Below are 18,739 nucleotides of genomic sequence, written 5' to 3' on the forward strand. Positions count from 1 at the left end.
AACTTTAACACCTCAATTACAGCAATGGATAGGTCATCCAGACAGAGAATCAATAAGGAAAAAGAGGCCTTAAATGACACATTAGATCAAATGGACTGAACTGATATTTATGGAGCATTTACCTTCCCTTTTCTCCATACCTTTTATAGCACTTGTTGTTTGTAGATTTTTTGATGATGGCCATTCTGACTGTTACAAGGTAATACCTCACTGTAGTTGTGATTTGCATTTCTCTAATAATTAGCAATGTTGACCATCTTATCATGTGCCTTTTAGCCATCTCTCTGTCTTCTTTGGAGAAATCTCTGTTTAGATCTTTCACCATTTGCATGGGTTATTTATTTCTTTCATATTGAGCTACAAGAGCACTTTATATAATTTGGAGATTAATCCCATGTTGACTGCTTCATTCATAAATATTTTCTCCCATGCTGCGGGTTGTCTTTCGTTTTGTTTATGGCTTCTTTTGCTGTACAAAACTTTTAAATTTAATTAGGTCCCACTTGTGTTAGAGAATGTTCTAATTTCATTCTTTTCCATGTAGCTCTTCAAGTCTTTCCAGGACCACTTATTGAAGAGATTGTCTTTTCTCCACTGTATATTCTTGCCTCATTTGTTGTACATTAATTTTTAGAGAAATGCAAATCAAAACTAAAATGAGATACCACCTCACACGAGTTAAGGAAGGCCATCATGCCAAAGTCCACAAATAATGAATGCTGACGTGGGTGTGGAGAAAAGGGAACCCTCCTATACTGTTGGTGAGACTATAAATTGGTACAACCACCATAGAGAACAGTATGGAGGTTCCTTAAAAAACTAAAAATAGAACTAGCAAATAATCCAGCATTCCACTCCTGGACATATATCCAGAGAAAATCGTAATTCAAAAAGATACATGCACAGACTGCCCTGGTGGTTCAGCAGTTAAGAACTCACCCACCACTGCAGGGGACACGGGATCAGTCCCTGCTCTGGGAAGACTCTACATGCCAAGAGGTAACTAAGCCCGCGTGCCACAACTACTGAGCCTGCGTGCAGCGACTATTACAGCTCGTGCTCCCTACTGAGAAAGCTCATCCTTCAGTTCAGTTCAGTCGCTCAGTCATGGCCGACTCTCTGCGACCCCACGGACTGCGGCACACCAGGCTTCCCAGTTCATCATCAACTCCTGGAGCTTATTCAAACTCATGGCCATCGAGTCAGTGATGCCATCCAACCATCTCATCCTCTGTCGTCCCCTCCTCCTCCTGCCCTCAATCTTTCTCAGCATCAGGGTCTTTTCCAATGAGTCAGTCAGTTCTTCACATCAGGTGGCCAAAGTATTGGAGCTTCAGCTTCAGCATCAGTCCTTCCAATGAATATTCAGGACTGATTTCCTTTAGGATTGACTGGTTTAATCTCCTTGTAGTCCAAGAGACTCTCAAGCGTCTTCTCCAACACCACAGTTCAAAAGCATCAATTCTTTGGTGCTCAGCTTTATAGTTCAACTAGCACATCCATACACGACTACTGAAAAAACCATAGCTTTTGACTAGACAAACCTTTGTCAGCAAAGTAATGTCTCTGCTTTTTAATATGCTGTCTAGGTTGGTCATAGCTTTCCTCCCAAGGAGTAAGCGTCTTGTAATTTCATGGCTGCAGCCACCATCTGCAGTGATTTTGGAGCCCCCCAAAATAAAATCTCTCATTGTTTCCATTGTTTAGCCATCCATTTGCCATGAAGTTATGGGATCATATGCCATGATCTTAGTTTTCTGAATGTTGAATTTTAAGCCAACTTTTTCACTCTCCTCTTTTCCTTTCATTAAGAGGCTTTTTAGTTCTTCACTTTCTGCCATAAGGGTGGTGTCATCTGCATATCTGAGGTTATTGATATTTCTCCCAGCAATCTTACTTCCAGCATGTGCTTAATCCAGCCCAGCATTTCGCACGGTGTACTTTGCATATAAGTTAAATAAGCAGGGTGACAATATACAGCCTTGACGTACTTCCTTTCCCTATTTGGAACCAGTTTGTTGTTCCATGTCCAGTTCTACGTACAGATTTCTCAGGAGGCAGGTAAGATGGTTGGTATTCCCATCTCTTGAAGAATTTTCCAGTTTGTTGTGATCTACACAGTTAAAGGCTTTGGCATAGTCAATAAAGCAGAAATAGATGTTTTTCTGGAACTCTCTTGCTTCTTTGATGATCCAACGGATGTTGGCAATTTGATCTCTGGTTCCTCTGCCTTTTCTAAATCCAGCTTCAACATCTGGAAGTTCACTGTTCATGTACTGTTGAAGCCTAGCTTGGAGAATTTTGAGCATTACTTAACTAGCATGTGAGATGAGTGCAACTGTATGGTAGTTTGAACATTCTTCGGCACTTCCTTTCTTTGGGATTGGAATGAAAACTCAGCAGTGGCCACTGGACTGGAAAAGGTCAGTTTTCATTCCAATCTCAAAGCTCATCCTTAGGTAGGCTGATAAGTAGTCTGGGGCCCTTGAGGAGGAAAAGGTCCAGGGCCCCTGAATAGGAGAAAGGGGTCTGAGGTTCTTAAGGAGGAGAAAAGGACTTTTTTTCTACATTGCTTTGTATTAGTCAGTATAACAATGTATCTTGCTTAAGGACATGTTTCTCCTTAACAAGGACCTTCTGACTAATCTTGTTAAAATGTATGTTGGAGGAGTGGGTCTGGTAACATCTTTCTATTGTTAGTTCTAATCCTGTTATCTTATACTGTGGGAGTGGGTCTGGTAAAACCCTTTATTGTAACAAGGTATAACGCTCCCTTGCAAAGACTAGGCGAAGCAGGGCACTCTGTCCCCCTTCTTATGTCTATGTCAGTTTTCTCTGTCCTCTTTTATACTTTAATAAATGTCTGCTACACAAAAGTTCCTGAGTGATCAAGCCTGGTCCCTGGTCCTGAAGCTAAATCTTCGGAGATCACGAATCCGACATCGTTCTCCGTAAGCTATCACTATGCCCCACAACAAGAGAAGCCACCACAATGAGAAACCCATGCACTGCAACTAGATAGCAGCCCCTGCTTGCCACAACTAGAGAAAAAGCCTGCACACAGCAACAAAGACCCAGTGCAACCAAAAATAAATAAATAAAATTTTTAAGATACAGGCATGTCAATGTTCACTGCAGCACCATTTACAACAGCCAACACATGGAAACAACCTAGATGTCCATCAATAGATAAATGGATAAAGAAGAGATGGTACATATATATACAATGGAGTATTATTCATCCATAACAAACACTGAAATAAGGCCATCTGCAACAACAATGGACCTAGAGATTAGAGATTATCATGCTAAGTGAAGTAAGTCAGACAGAGAAAGACAAATCTTGTACGATAATTACTGATACATGGAATCTAAAAAGACTGCAGGGAATCCCCTGGCGGTCCAGTGGTTAGGACTCTGATTGTCCACTTCAGGGGACATGGGTTCAATCCCTGGTCAGGGAATTAAGATCCTGCATGCCACACAGCCTGGCCAAGGAAAAAAAAAAAGATGATTACAGATGAACCTATTTACTAAACAGAAAAAGACTCACAGACTTAAAAAAAAAAAAAAAAAAAGTATGCTTCCCAAACAGGAAAGATGAAGGGAGAGGGATAAATTAGGAGTTTCCAATTAATACATACACACTACTATATATAAACTAGATCATCAACAAAGACCTACTGCATAGCACTCAAATCTCTACTCATTATTCTGTAATAACCTATATGGAAAAGAATCTTAAAATGATCGGATACGTTAGGTCGGAAGTTAGGCATGAGTGATGAGGGGTGGCCTAGGTGAAAAGGATGCAAGCTAACCTTTAAACCCCATCGCAGACATGCCCAGGGGAGCTCACAGATATCCTACAAAAATAACCACAGAGACTTTTCCAACTTTTCACAAGTGCCTTAAACACACAGTGGATACAAACAAACCACAGGGGCTTACTTAAGTAACTTTAGGCGGCTAGGAAGCCTTTAAGGATTCCTGGCATGCTGCGATTCATGGGGTCGCAAAGAGTTGGACACGACTGAGCGACTGAACTGAAATGAATGTTCCATACATACATACATCTGGTGGTAACAGACTGAAATATGGGAAGACATGCGCAACAAAGCCTGTTGTTATATAGCCTGCAACTGTCAATCAGACTTGAATATGTCCATTTGCATTCCGTTTCCTGACTGGTGGTGGTTAAAGCCCTATTTTGCATTGGGCAGAACCAAAAGGAGGAGAGGGGAAATATAAAAAAGGGAAACCTTTTGACTTCTCTGGGGTCAGCCTGCTCCCATGTCTAGGGAGTGTCTGTTTAATAAAAGTTCTCTCTGCTTGAGCTGTAACTGAGGTGTAACTTGCCTGTTGTTTTAAACCATTTACTCTACCATTCCAAATTTGTGTTGCAATGAGATAAGAACAGAGAGAAATAAAGTAACCTGACAGAAAGATAATCACTTTGCTGTATACCTGGAATTAACACGGTCATTGTAAATCAACTATACCCCAATAATAAAATTAAACTGAAACTAAAAACAAACACACCACTTGACTCAGAAATTCCATTCCTAAGTATTTATCCAAAAAAACCCCCTGAAAACACTACTTTAAAAAGATACATGTATCCCAATGTTCATAGCAGCATTCTTTATAATTGCCAAGATATGAAAACAATCTAAATGCCCGACAGCAGATGATGCATAAAGAAAATACACACACACACACACACACACACACACACAATGGAATACTATTCAGTCATAAAAAAGAATGAAATTTTGCCATTTGCAATAATATGGATGGACCTGGGTGGTATCATGCTAAGTGAAATAAGCCAGAGAAACACTGCATGATATCACTTATATGTGTAATCTAAAGAATAAAACAAACTAGTGAATACAACAAAAAGGAAGACTTACAAAATAGAGAACAAATTAGCGGCTACTAGTGGGGAGAAGAGGTGGCAAGAATACACGGGAGAACTGTACAAAAAAGATCTTCACAACCCAGATGATCATGATGGTGTGTTCACTCACCTAGAGCCAGACATTCTGGAATGCGAAGTCAAGTGGGCCTTAGGAAGCATCACTATGAACAAAGCTAGTGGAGGTGATGGAATTCCAGCTGAGCTATTTCAAATCCTAAAAGATGATGCTGTGAAAGTGCTGCACTCAATATGCCAGCAAATTTGGAAAACTCAGCAGTGGCCACAAGACTGGAAAAGGTGTTTTCATTCTAATCCCAAAGAAAGGCAATGCCCAGGAATGCTCAAACTACTGCACAATTGCACTCATCTCACACGCTAGTAAAGTAATGCTCAAAATTCTCCAAGCCAGGCTTCAACAGTATGTGAACCATGAACTTCCAGATGTTCAAGCTGGATTTAGAAAAGGCAGAGGAATCAGAGATCAAATTGCCAACATCCGTTGGATCATCAAAGAAGCAAGAGAGTTCCAGAAAAACATCTATTTCTGCTTTATTGACTATGCCAAAGCCTTTGACTGTGTGGATCACAATAAACTGTGGAAAATTCTGAAAGAGATAGGAATACCAGACCACCTGACCTGCCTCTTGAGAAATCTGTATGCAGGTCAAGAAGCAACAGTTAGAACTGGACATGGAACAACAGACTGGTTCCAAATAGGAAAAAGAGTACGTCAAGGCTGTATATTGTCATCCTGCTTATTTAACTTATATGCAGAGTACATCATGAGAAACACTGGGCTGCATGAAGCACAAGCTGGAATCAGGATTGCCGACTGCCGGCAGAAATATCAATAACCTCAGATATGCAGATGACACCTTATGGCAGAAAGTGAAGAAGAACTAAAGAGCCTTGTGATGAAAATGAAAGAGGACAGTAAAAAAGTTAGCTCAAAGCTCAACATTCAGAAAACTAAGATCATGGCATCCAGTCCCATCACTTCATGGTAAATAGATGGGGAAACAGTGGAAACAGCAGCAGACTTTATTTTGGGGGGCTCTAAAATCACTGCAGATGGTGACTGCAGCCAAGAAATTAAAAGACGCTTACTCCTTGGAAGGAAAGTTATGACCAACCTAGACAGCATATTAAAAAGCAGAGATATTACTCTTTGCCAATAAAGGTCCTCTAGTCAAGGCTATGGTTTTTCCAGTAATCATTGTGGATGTGAGAGTTTGACTATAAAGAAAGCTGAGCACCAAAGAATTGATGCTTTTGAACTGTGGTGTTGGAGAAGACTCTTGAAAGTCCCTGTGCAAGGAGATCCAACCAGTACTAGAGTGGATAGCCTTTCCCTTCTCCAGGGGATCTTCCCAACCCAGGGATTGAACCCAGATCTCCCACATTGCAGGTGGATTCTTTATCAGCTAAGCCACAAGGGAAGCCCAAGAATACTGGAGTGGGTATCTATCCCTTCTCCAACAGATCTTCCCCACCCAGGAATCAAACCAGGGTCTCCTGCATTGCAGGCAGATTTTTTACCAACTTTCTTTATCAGGGAAGCCCCATATACATGGGGAAGCACAATTCATTTTTCCAACTAGATTTGTTCCAAACATTTTCCCCTAAAGGTTAGGGTAGTATTGTCTTCAACTCTGTTTTTCCCCACTGTGCTTTGCAGGCACTGTTTGTTGAATTAATGTCCCCAAAGGACAACTTGTTCCATTCATTCAGGGGAAAAATGCCACCCATCACCTGCAACAAAGGCTAAATGGATATATGATCTTTTTGGTGGCCTTTGACCTATTTATAAACACTTAGAATATTTCTATATAAAGGTGTTCATAAGTAGTTACACAAACATATGATTTGATTCTCTCATTCTCAGTTTAATTATGGGTTTAGAAACCTGATTTGGCAGGGAATAATTTAGCCCACTCTCCTACAATGAAAAGAACTTTCAGAAATGACAGTGATGGCCTGAGCCATGTCCAAAAATGGTGCAGTTGAAGACTAAATTCTATAAAAGGAGCTCTCTGATTTTAAGCTTTATGAAAATGAACTATCATTGTTTAGGTTATTTTTCTTAATTCAGTCATTCAATAAAAAATGTCTGTTGTACACTGTATCAGGTACTACTCTAGGCACCATGGAAACAGCAGCAGACCAAAAATCCCTGCCCTCACAGAGCTAGCCTTAATATTAACAACACAATTAAAACACTGCAAGTGAACATTACTGAACTTAGTCTAATGAACAGTTATATTCACTATAAAACTGAATAGAAGAGGTTCATTCCCAATTAACAGCTGAATTTCTTACTGTTCATCTTAAGAAATGCAAGCTCTGATATTAACATCTTTGTGTAAAGTAAGAGAAAAGTGCTGCTTCTCACTACAAATCAAACAAGCAGAAATTACAAAAGAAAATCTATGTTTTTTCTATTTCTGTTTTTTTCAATTTAAAATGAATCATGGTTAATCAATGATGCTCAAATATAAAACACAAAATTTTTTAATGAATCATGTATTGTACCAAATAGCATACAGTTCTATTATGTCATGTGTTTATACCTTAGTTAAATATACAGTTAAGTTATACTTCTGGAATTAAGAGAGAAAAAAAGGAAAGAAGGAAGAAAGGATTTTTAATTATAGCATGACATTAAACTGAAAAGTATGTGGTATTTTACATATATGTGGTTACTAGAAATCATGTAAGATGATTCAGTGAGCTATATGCTCATGACATTCTACTTGGATGCTGGTGAGATATAAAGATAATTAAGACAGAATTTTCCAGTCAGACACAGGTGGTGGAGGCAAACATGCACAAGGAACTATAATACAAAGCCAGCTGCAATCAACCCTATAACACAAATCTAAAAAGCTATACAAAGAACTGCCACTTACTGGCATTGGTCTAAATCCTTGATGTGTCATTTGTTTCATTCTTCTCCATAAACCTACATAGTGGGCTTTAGTATTCATACTCTACAGCAAAGATACTGAGCATCAAAGAAATCTGTAAATGTGTCCTGATCACAAAATAATTAAAAGACGGAATCCATGCACTTTTCCATCAGGCCATGCTGCCTTCCAGCAAAAGAAAAAGAAATACAAGTGGAGGACTTTGAGGTGGCTTTTTAGAGGAAGACTAGGATTCAGTGAATAGAAGTCCTAGGAGCAAAATTAGAGCAGAGGAAGTATAATTCCAGGCAAAGTAAAAGATCTGGAAAAAAGCAAGAAAGCAGAAAAGAACAGTGCGTGCTCAGGGAGTGACAAGAAATTCATGTGGCTATAGCCCAGGCTGCAAAGCCAGATGTTAGACCCGGCTGGGAGGCAGGTCCACAGCGGTACCCATGGCACCAGTCCTGGAACCAAAATACACCTGGCTTGAGTCCTGAATCTACCACTTCAAAGTTATGTTACCCTCACAAGTTACTTAATCTCACTGAGGCTCAGTTTCCTCAACTACGAACTGAAGTAGGACCATCTACCTCACAGGGTCGCTACGAGAACTAAATGAAATTGACATGGGACCAAATAATCGGCCAAGCACTTCAGACAAGAACATCACAAGAAATGAAAACTGCACGCTGACATCCATGATGAATATAGATTCAAAACTCCTCAACAAAGTATTAGCAAACCGAATTCAACAATACATCAAAAGGATCACACACCATGATCACATGGGATTTATTCAAGGGATGTACGTACAGTTCAACACCCACAAATCAATGTGATATAATACATTAACAAAATGAAGGATAAACGTCATACAGTTATCTCAACACATGCAGAAAAAGCTTTTGACAAAATTCAATATCCATTTATGGTTTAAAAAAAAACCTCTCAACAAAGTGGACATAGATGGAATGTACCTCAACATGATAAATATGACATATACAGCACCATATACATATAACATCATGCTCAATGGCAAAAAGCTTAAAGCTTTCCTCTAAGATCAGGAGCAAGACACAGATGCCCACTCTTGCCACTTTGATTCAGCATAGTATTGCAAATCCAAACAGAAATTTAAAAAAGGGCATTAAAACTTGATAGGAAGAAGTAAAACTATCACTACTTGCAAATAACATGATATTACATACAGAAAACACTAAAGACTCAATCAAAAACTAAGAACTAATAAAGGAATTTGGTAAAGTTGCATATATAGAGAAATATGTAAACATACAATTATACAGAAATATACAAAATAAGTATATAGAAATCTGCTGCATTTCTATACACTAATAATGAACTATCAGAAAGAGAAATTAAGAAAACAATCCCATTTACAGTTACATCAAACGGGATAAATCACCTAAATTTATCCCAGAAGGTAAAGACCTGTGGGCTTCCCAGAGGGTGCAATGGTAAAGAATCCGCCTGCCAATGCAGGAGGCACACGAGATGCAGGTTCGATCCTTGTGTCAGGAAGATGCCCTGGAGTAGGAAATGGCAACCCAGTTCAGTATTCTTGCTTGGGAAATCCCATGGATAGAGGAGCCTGGCAGGCTACAGTTCATGGGGTCACAAAGAGTCGGACAGGACAGAGCGACTGAGCACACGAAGACCTGTACCCCGCAAACTCAGACACTGAGAAAGAAACTGAAGGTGACACAGATAGATGAAAAGACATTCTGTACTCAATGGACTGAAGAATACTGTTAAAATGTCCATGCTACCAAAAACAATCTACATTCAGTGCAATCTCTATCAAAATCCCAATATCATTTTTCAAAGAAACAGAACATATAATCCTAAGATTTGTATAAAACCAGAAAAGACCCCAAACAGCCAATCCAGTCTTGAGAGAGAACAAAGCTGGAGGTATCACATGCCTTGATTTCCAGGCATTAACATATTACAAATCTATAGTAATCAAAATAATATCATACTGGCACAAAAAACAGACACACAGATCAAAGGAACAGAATAGGAGCACAGAAACACACCCACCCATTTATGGTCAATTAATTTACAACTCAGGAGCCAAGAATATATAGTGGGGAAAAGACAGTTTCTTCAATAAGTGGTGTTGGGAAAACTGGACAACTACATGCAAAAGAATGAAACTGGACCACTATCTTATACCATTTTTCCAAAAAAGACATATAGATGGGTCAACAGATACGTGAAAACTTGCTCAAATCACCGATCATCAGGGAAATGAAAATTAAAACCACAATGAGATAGTATCTCACATCTGTCAGAATGGCTATCATCAAAAAGAAGAGAAGGACTTCCCTAGGGGTCCAGAGGTTAAGACTTTGTGGTTCCAATGCAGGGGGCATGGGTTCCATCCCTGACTGGGGAGCTAAGAGCCCACATGCTGCATAGTGCAGCCAAAATATAAAAATTAAAAACTAAAAAAACAAAAAACAGAAAAACAAAAAAAAATTTTTAAAGAGAGACAGAATAACAAGTGTCAATGAGGATGTGGAGGAAAGGGAAACTTGAGTGCTGTTAGTGGGAATGTAAATTCGTGCAGCCACTATGGAAAATAGTATATTAGTATACAAGTTCCTCAGAAAATTATAAAAAGAACCACCATATTATCTAGCAGTTCCACTTCTAGGTATTTATCTAAAGAAAACAAAAACCTTAACTTATCCCCATGTTCACTGCGGGATTATTTATAATAATCAACATATGGAAACAACCAAGTATCTGTTGACAGATGAAAGGACACACACACAGAGTGGAATGTTACTCAGCCATAAAAAAGAATATCTTGCCACTTGCGCTGGCAACATGGATGGACCTTGAGGGTATGACACTAAAAGAGAAATATGTCAGACAGAGAAGACAAATACCACACAATCTCACATGCTCCATCAAAGAAACAAAAAACACCCAAGCTTATAGATACAGAGAACAGGATTTTAAACAATGAGATGGCCACATGACCAACGTGCTTGGCCCATCAGTCGTTTCTGCTCAGGATCTGGAACAAGTGAGACAGAGATGCTGGAGAATCCATTCTGGTGGTGGCAGCAACATCTAACTCAGAGATTAGCCTATGAAGCCTTCTCTGATCATCCCAGGCAAAATAAGTCCCCCTTTGACAGCTTTGTTTAGACACCTAAGGTATCCACTCAAGAGTTCTTATTCACATCTAAATCATTAACTTCCTGAATTCCCGGGACTAAGACTGGTTGCTCTTTGGAAGCAAAGTTATGACCAACCTAGACAGCATATTTAAAAGCAGAAACGTTGCTTTGCCAACAAAGGTCCATCTCGTTAAGGCTATGGTTTTTCCAGTGGTCATGTATGGATGTGACAGTTGGACTATAAAGAAAGCTGAGCACCAAAGAATTGATGCTTTTGAACCGTGGTGTTGGAGAAGACTCTTTCTTGAGAGTCCCTTGGACTGCAAGGAGATCCAACCAGTACATCTTAAAGGAAATCAGTCCTGAGTGTCCATTGGAAGGACTGATGTTGAAGCTGAAACTCCAATACTTTGGCCACCTGAGGCAAAGAACTGACTCACTGGAAAAGACCCTGATGCTGGGAAAGATTGAAGGCGGGAGGAAAAGGGGATGACAGAGGATGAGATGGTTGGATGGCATCACAGACTCAATGGACATGTGTTTGGGTAAACTCCAGGAATTGGTGATGGACAGGGAGGCCTGGCATGCTGCACTCCACAGGGTTGCAAAGAGTCGGACACGACTGAGCAATTGAACTGAAGACTGGTAATAGTTTTAATCCACTCATATCAACATTTTTCTGCTGACTGTTCTTTACCCACCCCTTGTTTTTTCTACTCCCTTCCTCTCCTTCCTGTAATACCTCTGCATAGATCCCATAATTGTTCCTTTTTTTTTTAAATCTTCACTTTTAAATTACATAAGTATTCTGAAATTATGGCTGCAAAAGATTCATATCGCTCATATTAGAGGATCACAGCAATGTTCCAAGTTACTAATAACTTGGATTCTTCCTGCTTCATAATGAGGTTCTTCATTTATAAGTTGTTTAACCCTTACTTTTCCCTGTGAAAAGTAGGTAGCACCACACTACACACAGTTTAGTCTCTCCTCTACCCTGCTCACCAAGAGGCTTCCTAAAAGATGGCATGTCTATACCCTTTCCTTTTTATCTCTGCCTTCCTTGCTATTCCTCAGTCCAGAGAAGCATGTTTCCACTGTTCCAAAAGAAAGGAATGATGCTGTCCCTGTGGGAATATAAGATTCACAGCCTCAGAATTCTCCTTTTAGAGCCTGTCCACACCCTGATATTTGATGACTTTCCCCCATTATATTAGGGTCTGAAGTTCAAAGTGTTTTTAAATTTTGTTAAAGATGAAGTTATATTTGTTCCTCATGCTCTTTACTGTTTTGAGTTGATTTCCAAGAGTAAAGAAGACAGACATGTCTTTATTATGCCACTGGACTTCCCAAGTGGCGCAAGTGGTAAAGAACTCGCCAGACAATGCAGGAGACAAAAAGAGACACGGGTTCGATCCCTGGGTTAGAAAGATCCCCTGGAGAAGGAAACGGCAACCCACTCCAGTACTCTTGCCTGGAGAACCCCATGGACAGAAGAGCCTGAAGGGCTACAGTCCATGGGGTTGCAAAGAGTTGGACACAACTAAAGCGACTTAGAAGCAGCATTATGCCACTTAATTATTTTTAATGTTTTTCTGCAATCTAACGTTTTAGAGATTAATTTTCTAGTATATTACAATATAATAACTGCCTCGCTGTATTGTTGTTGTTCAGTCTGTTCGACTCCTTGAGACCCCATGGACTGCAGCACGCCAGGCTTCCCTGTCCTTTACCATGTCCTGGAGCTTGCTCAAACTCATGTCCATTGAGTTGATGATGCCGTCCAACCATCTCATCCTCTGTCATCCCCTTCTCCTTCTGCCTTCAGTCTTTCCCAGCATCAGGGTCTTTTCTAATGAGTTAGCTCTTCGCATCAGGGGGCCAAAGTATTGGGGCGTCAGCTTCAGCATCAGCCCTTCCAATGAATATTCAGGGTTGATTTCCTTTAGGATTGACTGGTTTGATCTCCTTGCAGTCCAAGGGACTCTCAAGAGTTCTCCAACACCACAGTTCAAAAGCATTAATTCTGTGATTCCAGGTGAGTAGAAGAGGATGATGTCAGCAGGGATTACATGTACAATATTAACCTCTTAGGGACAAAGAGGTTACTGGTCCACATAGGTATTTGTTAGAAATGACTTTTGGAGTGTTCTTTAGAGGCATGATAAAAACAAAGTGACCATTTCTCACTTCAAAAATTATTTAATATATGCAAACTAATATTCAAATTTTGTTCATCACTGCTGCTAAGTCGCTTCAGTCATGTCTGACTCTGTGCAACCCCGTAGATGGCAGCCCACCAGGCTTCCCCGTCCCTGGGATTCTCCAGGCAAGAACACTGGAGTGGGTTGCCATTTCCTTCTCCAAGGCATGAAAGTGAAAAGTGAAAGTGAAGTCACTCAGTCGTGTCCAACTCTTCATGACCCCATGGTCTGCAGCCCACCAGGCTCCTCCATCCACGGGATTTTCCAGGCAAGAGTACTGGAGTGGGGTACCATTGCCTTCTCCATTGTTCATCACTAGTAGTTCATTAAAGTGTTAATAAAATTTCAAAATGAAAGTTTGCTCTTACCTGGATCTGATTCCGTAGCTGCTCGGCTTCCTGCCTCAGTTGTTCCAGCTCACTCATCCTTGAATTTCCTCACGGTAGAAACTAACAAATGAAAGCCCTGTACAAAAGGGAAAGAGAAAGACTGATTCACTTCTCTATTTACATATTAATCTACTTTTTAAATACTGACATATAATTGGTTCTTCTGATCGCGAATGCAATCATTATTACTAGAACTTAAAATGGCTTAGTAAATACAGATCTAGATTATTTACTAAAGATTTTATGGAGGAATTGGATGAGAGGATGGAAGAGACACCTTGAGTAGTAGTATTCAAGACTAAATTATAGACAATTAGTACTAGAACTGAGTCCAGTGAGAAATACTTTACAACAGTTCCAAAGGTACCAAGAGACATTCGGACCTAGATGCCTAAAAGGCATCTCAACTTACTTCAAAAGTGAACCCCACACCATCCTGAAGTCTTTCTCATCTCTGTAAATGGCAATTCTGTCCTTTCAATTGTTTAAGCCAAAAAACCTGGGAGTCATCCTTAACTTCTCTGTTCGGTTTCTTTTATATCCTACCTCTAATCCACCAACAAATCACGTCAGGCATTCTTTCAAAAAACATCCAGGATTTGACCAACTCTGATTACCTCTACTCTGACTACCTTGGTCTGCTGCTGCTGCTACGTCGCTTCGGTCGTGTCCGACTCTGTGCGACCCCATAGACGGCAGCCCACCAGGCTCCCCCGTCCCTGGGATTCTCCAGGCAAGAACACTGGAGTGGGTTGCCATTTCCTTCTGCAATGCATGAAAGTGAAAAGTGAAAGTGAAGTTGCTCAGTCGTATCTGACTCTTCATGACCCCATGGACTGCAGCCCACCAGGCTCCTCCATCCACGGGATTTTCCAGGCAAGAGTATTGGAGTGGGGTGCCACTGCCTTCTCCAACCTTGGTCTAAGTCACCACTATCATTCACCGGGTCTCCTTCCTATCTCCCTTGCCCACTCTCCAGTCTATTCCAGACACAGCAAACTAGTGATCCTTTGAAAATACAAGTCACTCTTCTGCTTGAAATTCTGTAATAGCTTTTCACTCCACTCAGGGCAAAGTCTGTTTATCTTGACTTACAAAGCTTTATGCTTCCCTGGTGGCTCAGCAGTAGAATCTGTCTGCAATGCAGGGGATGCATGTTCAATGCCTGGGTTAGAAAGATTCCCTGGAGAAGGAAATGGCAACCTGCTCCAGTTTCCTTGCTTGGGAAATCCAATGCACAGAGCAGCCTGGTGGGAGACAGTCCATGGGGTCACAAAGAGTTGGACACAACTTAGCGACTAAACAACATCAATGCAGAGTCTTACACAATCTGTTATACATCCCTCTAACATGATATCTCTGCTCCCTCTTCCCCCTCTTTCTCTGGTCCAGACACGCAAAAGCCTTCTTAACATTATAAAGTTTTCTTAGTGAACACACTAGGCAGGGTCCAGCTTCAGTCTCGGCACCTGCTCTTACCTCTGCCTGGAAGCCTCTGGCCCCTGATATTTTCATTCGTTGCACCTTTACCTCAATTCAAATGTTAGTTCTCAGAACAACCTTCACTGATAGCACGTATGCACCCAACTGGACCCCTTTACCCCTTGTGTAAATCTAAGATGTACAACGTGCTGATTTGATATTTATATATTTGCAATATGATCACCACCAAAGCATTAACACCTCTCCTGCATCACATAATTACCATTTCTATTTTATGGAAAGAATATTTAAGGTCTAGTCTCTTAGCAGCTTTAAAGAACATAACACAGCATGGCTGACTACAATCACTATGCTGTGCATTAGATCTCCAGACTTCCTCACCTTCAAGTTGCAAGTTGCACTTTCCTTCTCACTCAGGCTAGATTCCAGGTCCAGCACTTCACGGACAACTCTGCCAGCACCCTAGTTTCTCCTGCCCTTCTATTTGGTCACATTCAACAGACAAAAACCACAGCTTCAACAAACCCAACACCCTCCTTTCTTTCAGTCAGCGCTCAAACCACCAAACACTGATTGAAAAGTCAAACAGGGGAGGGCACATTAGTTCTACTACAAGTTTATAAAAGCAAGCTTTTTAGCTGGCTACTCTATGCAGCTTTTTACCCATCGTGTCTGCTCAGTATCAACGATTCTCATAATAGAAGGGAAGAAGGAGCTTCTTTAACAGAAGCTTAACAGAAGGAGTTTCCTTCTTTAACAGAAGGAGTTTCCATAATAAAAGGTCCTCCTCATGATAGAGGAGCTGAGTTTTCTGTCATTTGGGTCAATTCTTCCCCCTGAAATTTAAATTCTATCTATCCCTATCTTTTTAGTAACCTTACACTTCTGATTATCCCTTTTCACCTAGTTCATGAACCTCTCACTTTTCTCAATTGTTTTTGTCTTTTTATTTAGAAAAATTGCAAACACAGAAAGAGGTAGAGAAATCTGGATAATGGACATCCATAATGTCCACCATGAAGGTTTACAAATTGTTAATATTGTTACTGTATTTGTTCCAACTTTTGTTCCTTTTGCTGAAGTATTTTAAAGTCAATCACAGACATCAATGGGACTTCCCTGGTGGTCCAGTGGCTAAGACTCTGCATGCCCAGCACAGGAGGCCTGGGGTTTGATCCCTGCTCAGGGAACTAGATCCCACATGCCACAAGTAAAGATCCAATGTGCCACAACTAAAGCCAAATAAATAAATAAAGTCAATCACAGACATCAATGGATAAAGAAAATATGCTGCATATATATAATGGAATATTACTCAGCCAAAAAAAGAATAAAGTAAAGCCATTTGCAGCAACATGGATGGACCCAGAGATTATGTTACTAAGTGAAATAAGTCAGACAGAGAAAGACAAATACCATAAGATATCACTTATACATGGAATCTAAAATATGACAGAAATGAACTTATCTATTCATACAAAACAAAAACAGACTTGCAGACAAGGAGAACAGACTTGTGGCTGCCAAAGGGGAGGGGGTGGGTAGGATGGATTGGGAGTCAGGGATTAGCAGACACAAACTATATATGGATAAACAAGGTCCTACTATATAGCATAGGGAACTATATTCAATACCCTGTGATAAACTATAATGGGAAAGAATATGAAAAACAATATATACATTTGTGTATATATATATATTAGTATATATATTATAACTGAATCACTGTGCTATATAGCAGAAAGTAACACATTATAAATCAAATATAAATAAAATAAATTTTTATCCTTTCATAAATTTTTTAAAAAACACATACATCAAGCTACTTTAAAATATTTCAGTACACATTTCCAAAAATATCAAGACATTTTCCTACTAAACCTTAATACCACTAACAAACCTCCCATATTAACAATTATCTAGTAGCTAATACCCAGTCCATTTTCAAATTTCCCCCATTATCACACCAAGGTCTTTTATGTCAGAGTTGTTCAAATCAAGATCCAATTAAGGGCTCTATAATACATTTAATTATATCTCCTAAATCTCTCCATCTAGAAGAATCCATCTCCTGCTTTCTTTTTTCTCTACGATAATAAGAGTTATTGGAGAGACCTATCCTGTGGCACATCTCACATTCTGTTTACTTCTTCATGGTATCGCTTCTCTATCCTCTGTAATATCTATAAATTGGAAGAAGTTACATCTACAGGCTAGATGATATTCAAGCTAAATGTATTTGGCAAGAATACTCTTAGGTGAGACTAGACTTCATATTACATCAGAATGAACTTACTGTTTATGTTGCTATTAGTGAAGCTACGATTGATCAGTGTGTTCAGGTATTGAAAGCTAGTGTGTCTACTGTAAAGTTATACATCCTCATTTTCATTCAACAAACACCCTGTGGGGAGCATTTCACTTCCAACTGCATCCGTTCCATTAGGGGCTACACACTCAAGTCTCTCCCTTTAAGAAAAAAAAAGAAAAAACTCCCTGATTCTATGTTTCACCATCACTTACAGACCTTTTTTGAGGAACTTTCAAACAGACTTGTCTTTATCTGACTCTATGTCCTCATACGGAATTCTGAATTCTCAAGTCTCATGCCCAATGACTTCAGCTAAGTTTAAGCATAACAGAAAACTTCATATTTAAGAGTAAACTTCATATTCTATTTAATAGAAAACTTAAACTTCAGCTAAGTTTAAGCATAAGTTTAAGGCATGATAGAAAATAAAGGGGCAATTATAAGGCAATGGACTTTCTGAGAAAATTTCTGAACAGCAAAATCAGCCCTTCTGATGCTTGTGCCCAGTGAAGGGTGGCAAAATATGCCACCCCGAAATATGCCACCCCAAAATATGCCTCTTGGGCAGGATTATTTTGAGAAAAAACAGACACGAGAGCAACTCTGAAAACAATAGTAGAAGTTACCCCCTTTGAAATGGAAAGCAACATCTACAAAGGGAATCTCCAATTTTAAGGGTACTTCTTGGTATCATAAGTGAGGGATGACTCCAAATGACAAGTCTTATCATTGGAGAAGGCAAGGTCTTAAATCTGCACATCAAACCTTACCCTTGCTTTTCCTAGGAACCTGTCAAGACTGGTTTCCACCCCTAACCTCCCAAACTTCCTTCTGTCTTCAGCTGAAGATGGTATTTAAGCTGGTGGCTTAGGTACCTCAGGGAGTTACTCATTTTTTCCTGGGTATCTCACAATATAATTCTATGTTTTCCTCCTGTTCGTCTTTTATTACAGGACATCCCAGCCAAGAGCTCAGAAGGGTAGAGTGAAAATTACTTTTCTTCTGCTAAACGACAACCACAAACTTTTCATGTCTGAAAAATATCACAGCAGCCTTCCCTGCCTTTCAAGCCTGTTGCTAAAAACAAGAATTAACTTTTCGCTCTTTAATGAAGATTTATTAGTGTTACTTGAAAACCAGGTTCACCTCCTGGTGGGTGTTGCGCCAAAAGGCAAAACCAACTTGAAAACTGGAAGGATTTATTACTTACCGCAGGTAAGGAGAGCACAGGGGACCTTTCCCGAATCAGTTTTCTCCCCAGCAGCAAAACTAAGTCAGTTTTAAGCTAAGGGTTCATGCAGATTCATGAAGGGGCCTGCCTGGTCTACAGAGACTAAACTTTAGTTGATTAAAGTCACAAGGGTCAGAAAAGGTCAACATCATCATCCCTTAGGTTCTAGTTGATCT

The 18,739-nt window shown here is 39.9% G+C and overlaps 1 protein-coding gene and 1 long non-coding RNA gene across 2 annotated transcripts in view; one reads left to right on the forward strand and one right to left on the reverse strand.

Annotated features, from left to right (window-relative positions):
- GNB4 (G protein subunit beta 4) overlaps nucleotides 1–18,739 on the reverse strand; it is a 74,028-nt gene that overhangs the window by 25,588 nt on the left and 29,701 nt on the right. The window contains exon 2 of the mRNA XM_040251365.1: nucleotides 13,558–13,654. Coding sequence (XP_040107299.1) covers nucleotides 13,558–13,614 — 57 coding nt within the window. The 5' untranslated portion in view covers nucleotides 13,615–13,654. The remainder of the gene's footprint in view (nucleotides 1–13,557; nucleotides 13,655–18,739) is intronic.
- The window catches only part of LOC120871467, a 20,587-nt gene continuing 2,236 nt past the window's right edge, over nucleotides 389–18,739 (forward strand). Inside the window, exons 1-3 of the long non-coding RNA XR_005723025.1 lie at nucleotides 389–507; nucleotides 8,344–8,347; nucleotides 12,246–12,253. This is a non-coding gene — a long non-coding RNA (uncharacterized LOC120871467). The remainder of the gene's footprint in view (nucleotides 508–8,343; nucleotides 8,348–12,245; nucleotides 12,254–18,739) is intronic.

The sequence above is a fragment of the Oryx dammah genome, unplaced genomic scaffold (assembly GCF_014754425.2).
Source record: "Oryx dammah isolate SB20612 unplaced genomic scaffold, SCBI_Odam_1.1 HiC_scaffold_2, whole genome shotgun sequence".
Lineage (NCBI taxonomy): Eukaryota > Metazoa > Chordata > Mammalia > Artiodactyla > Bovidae > Oryx > Oryx dammah.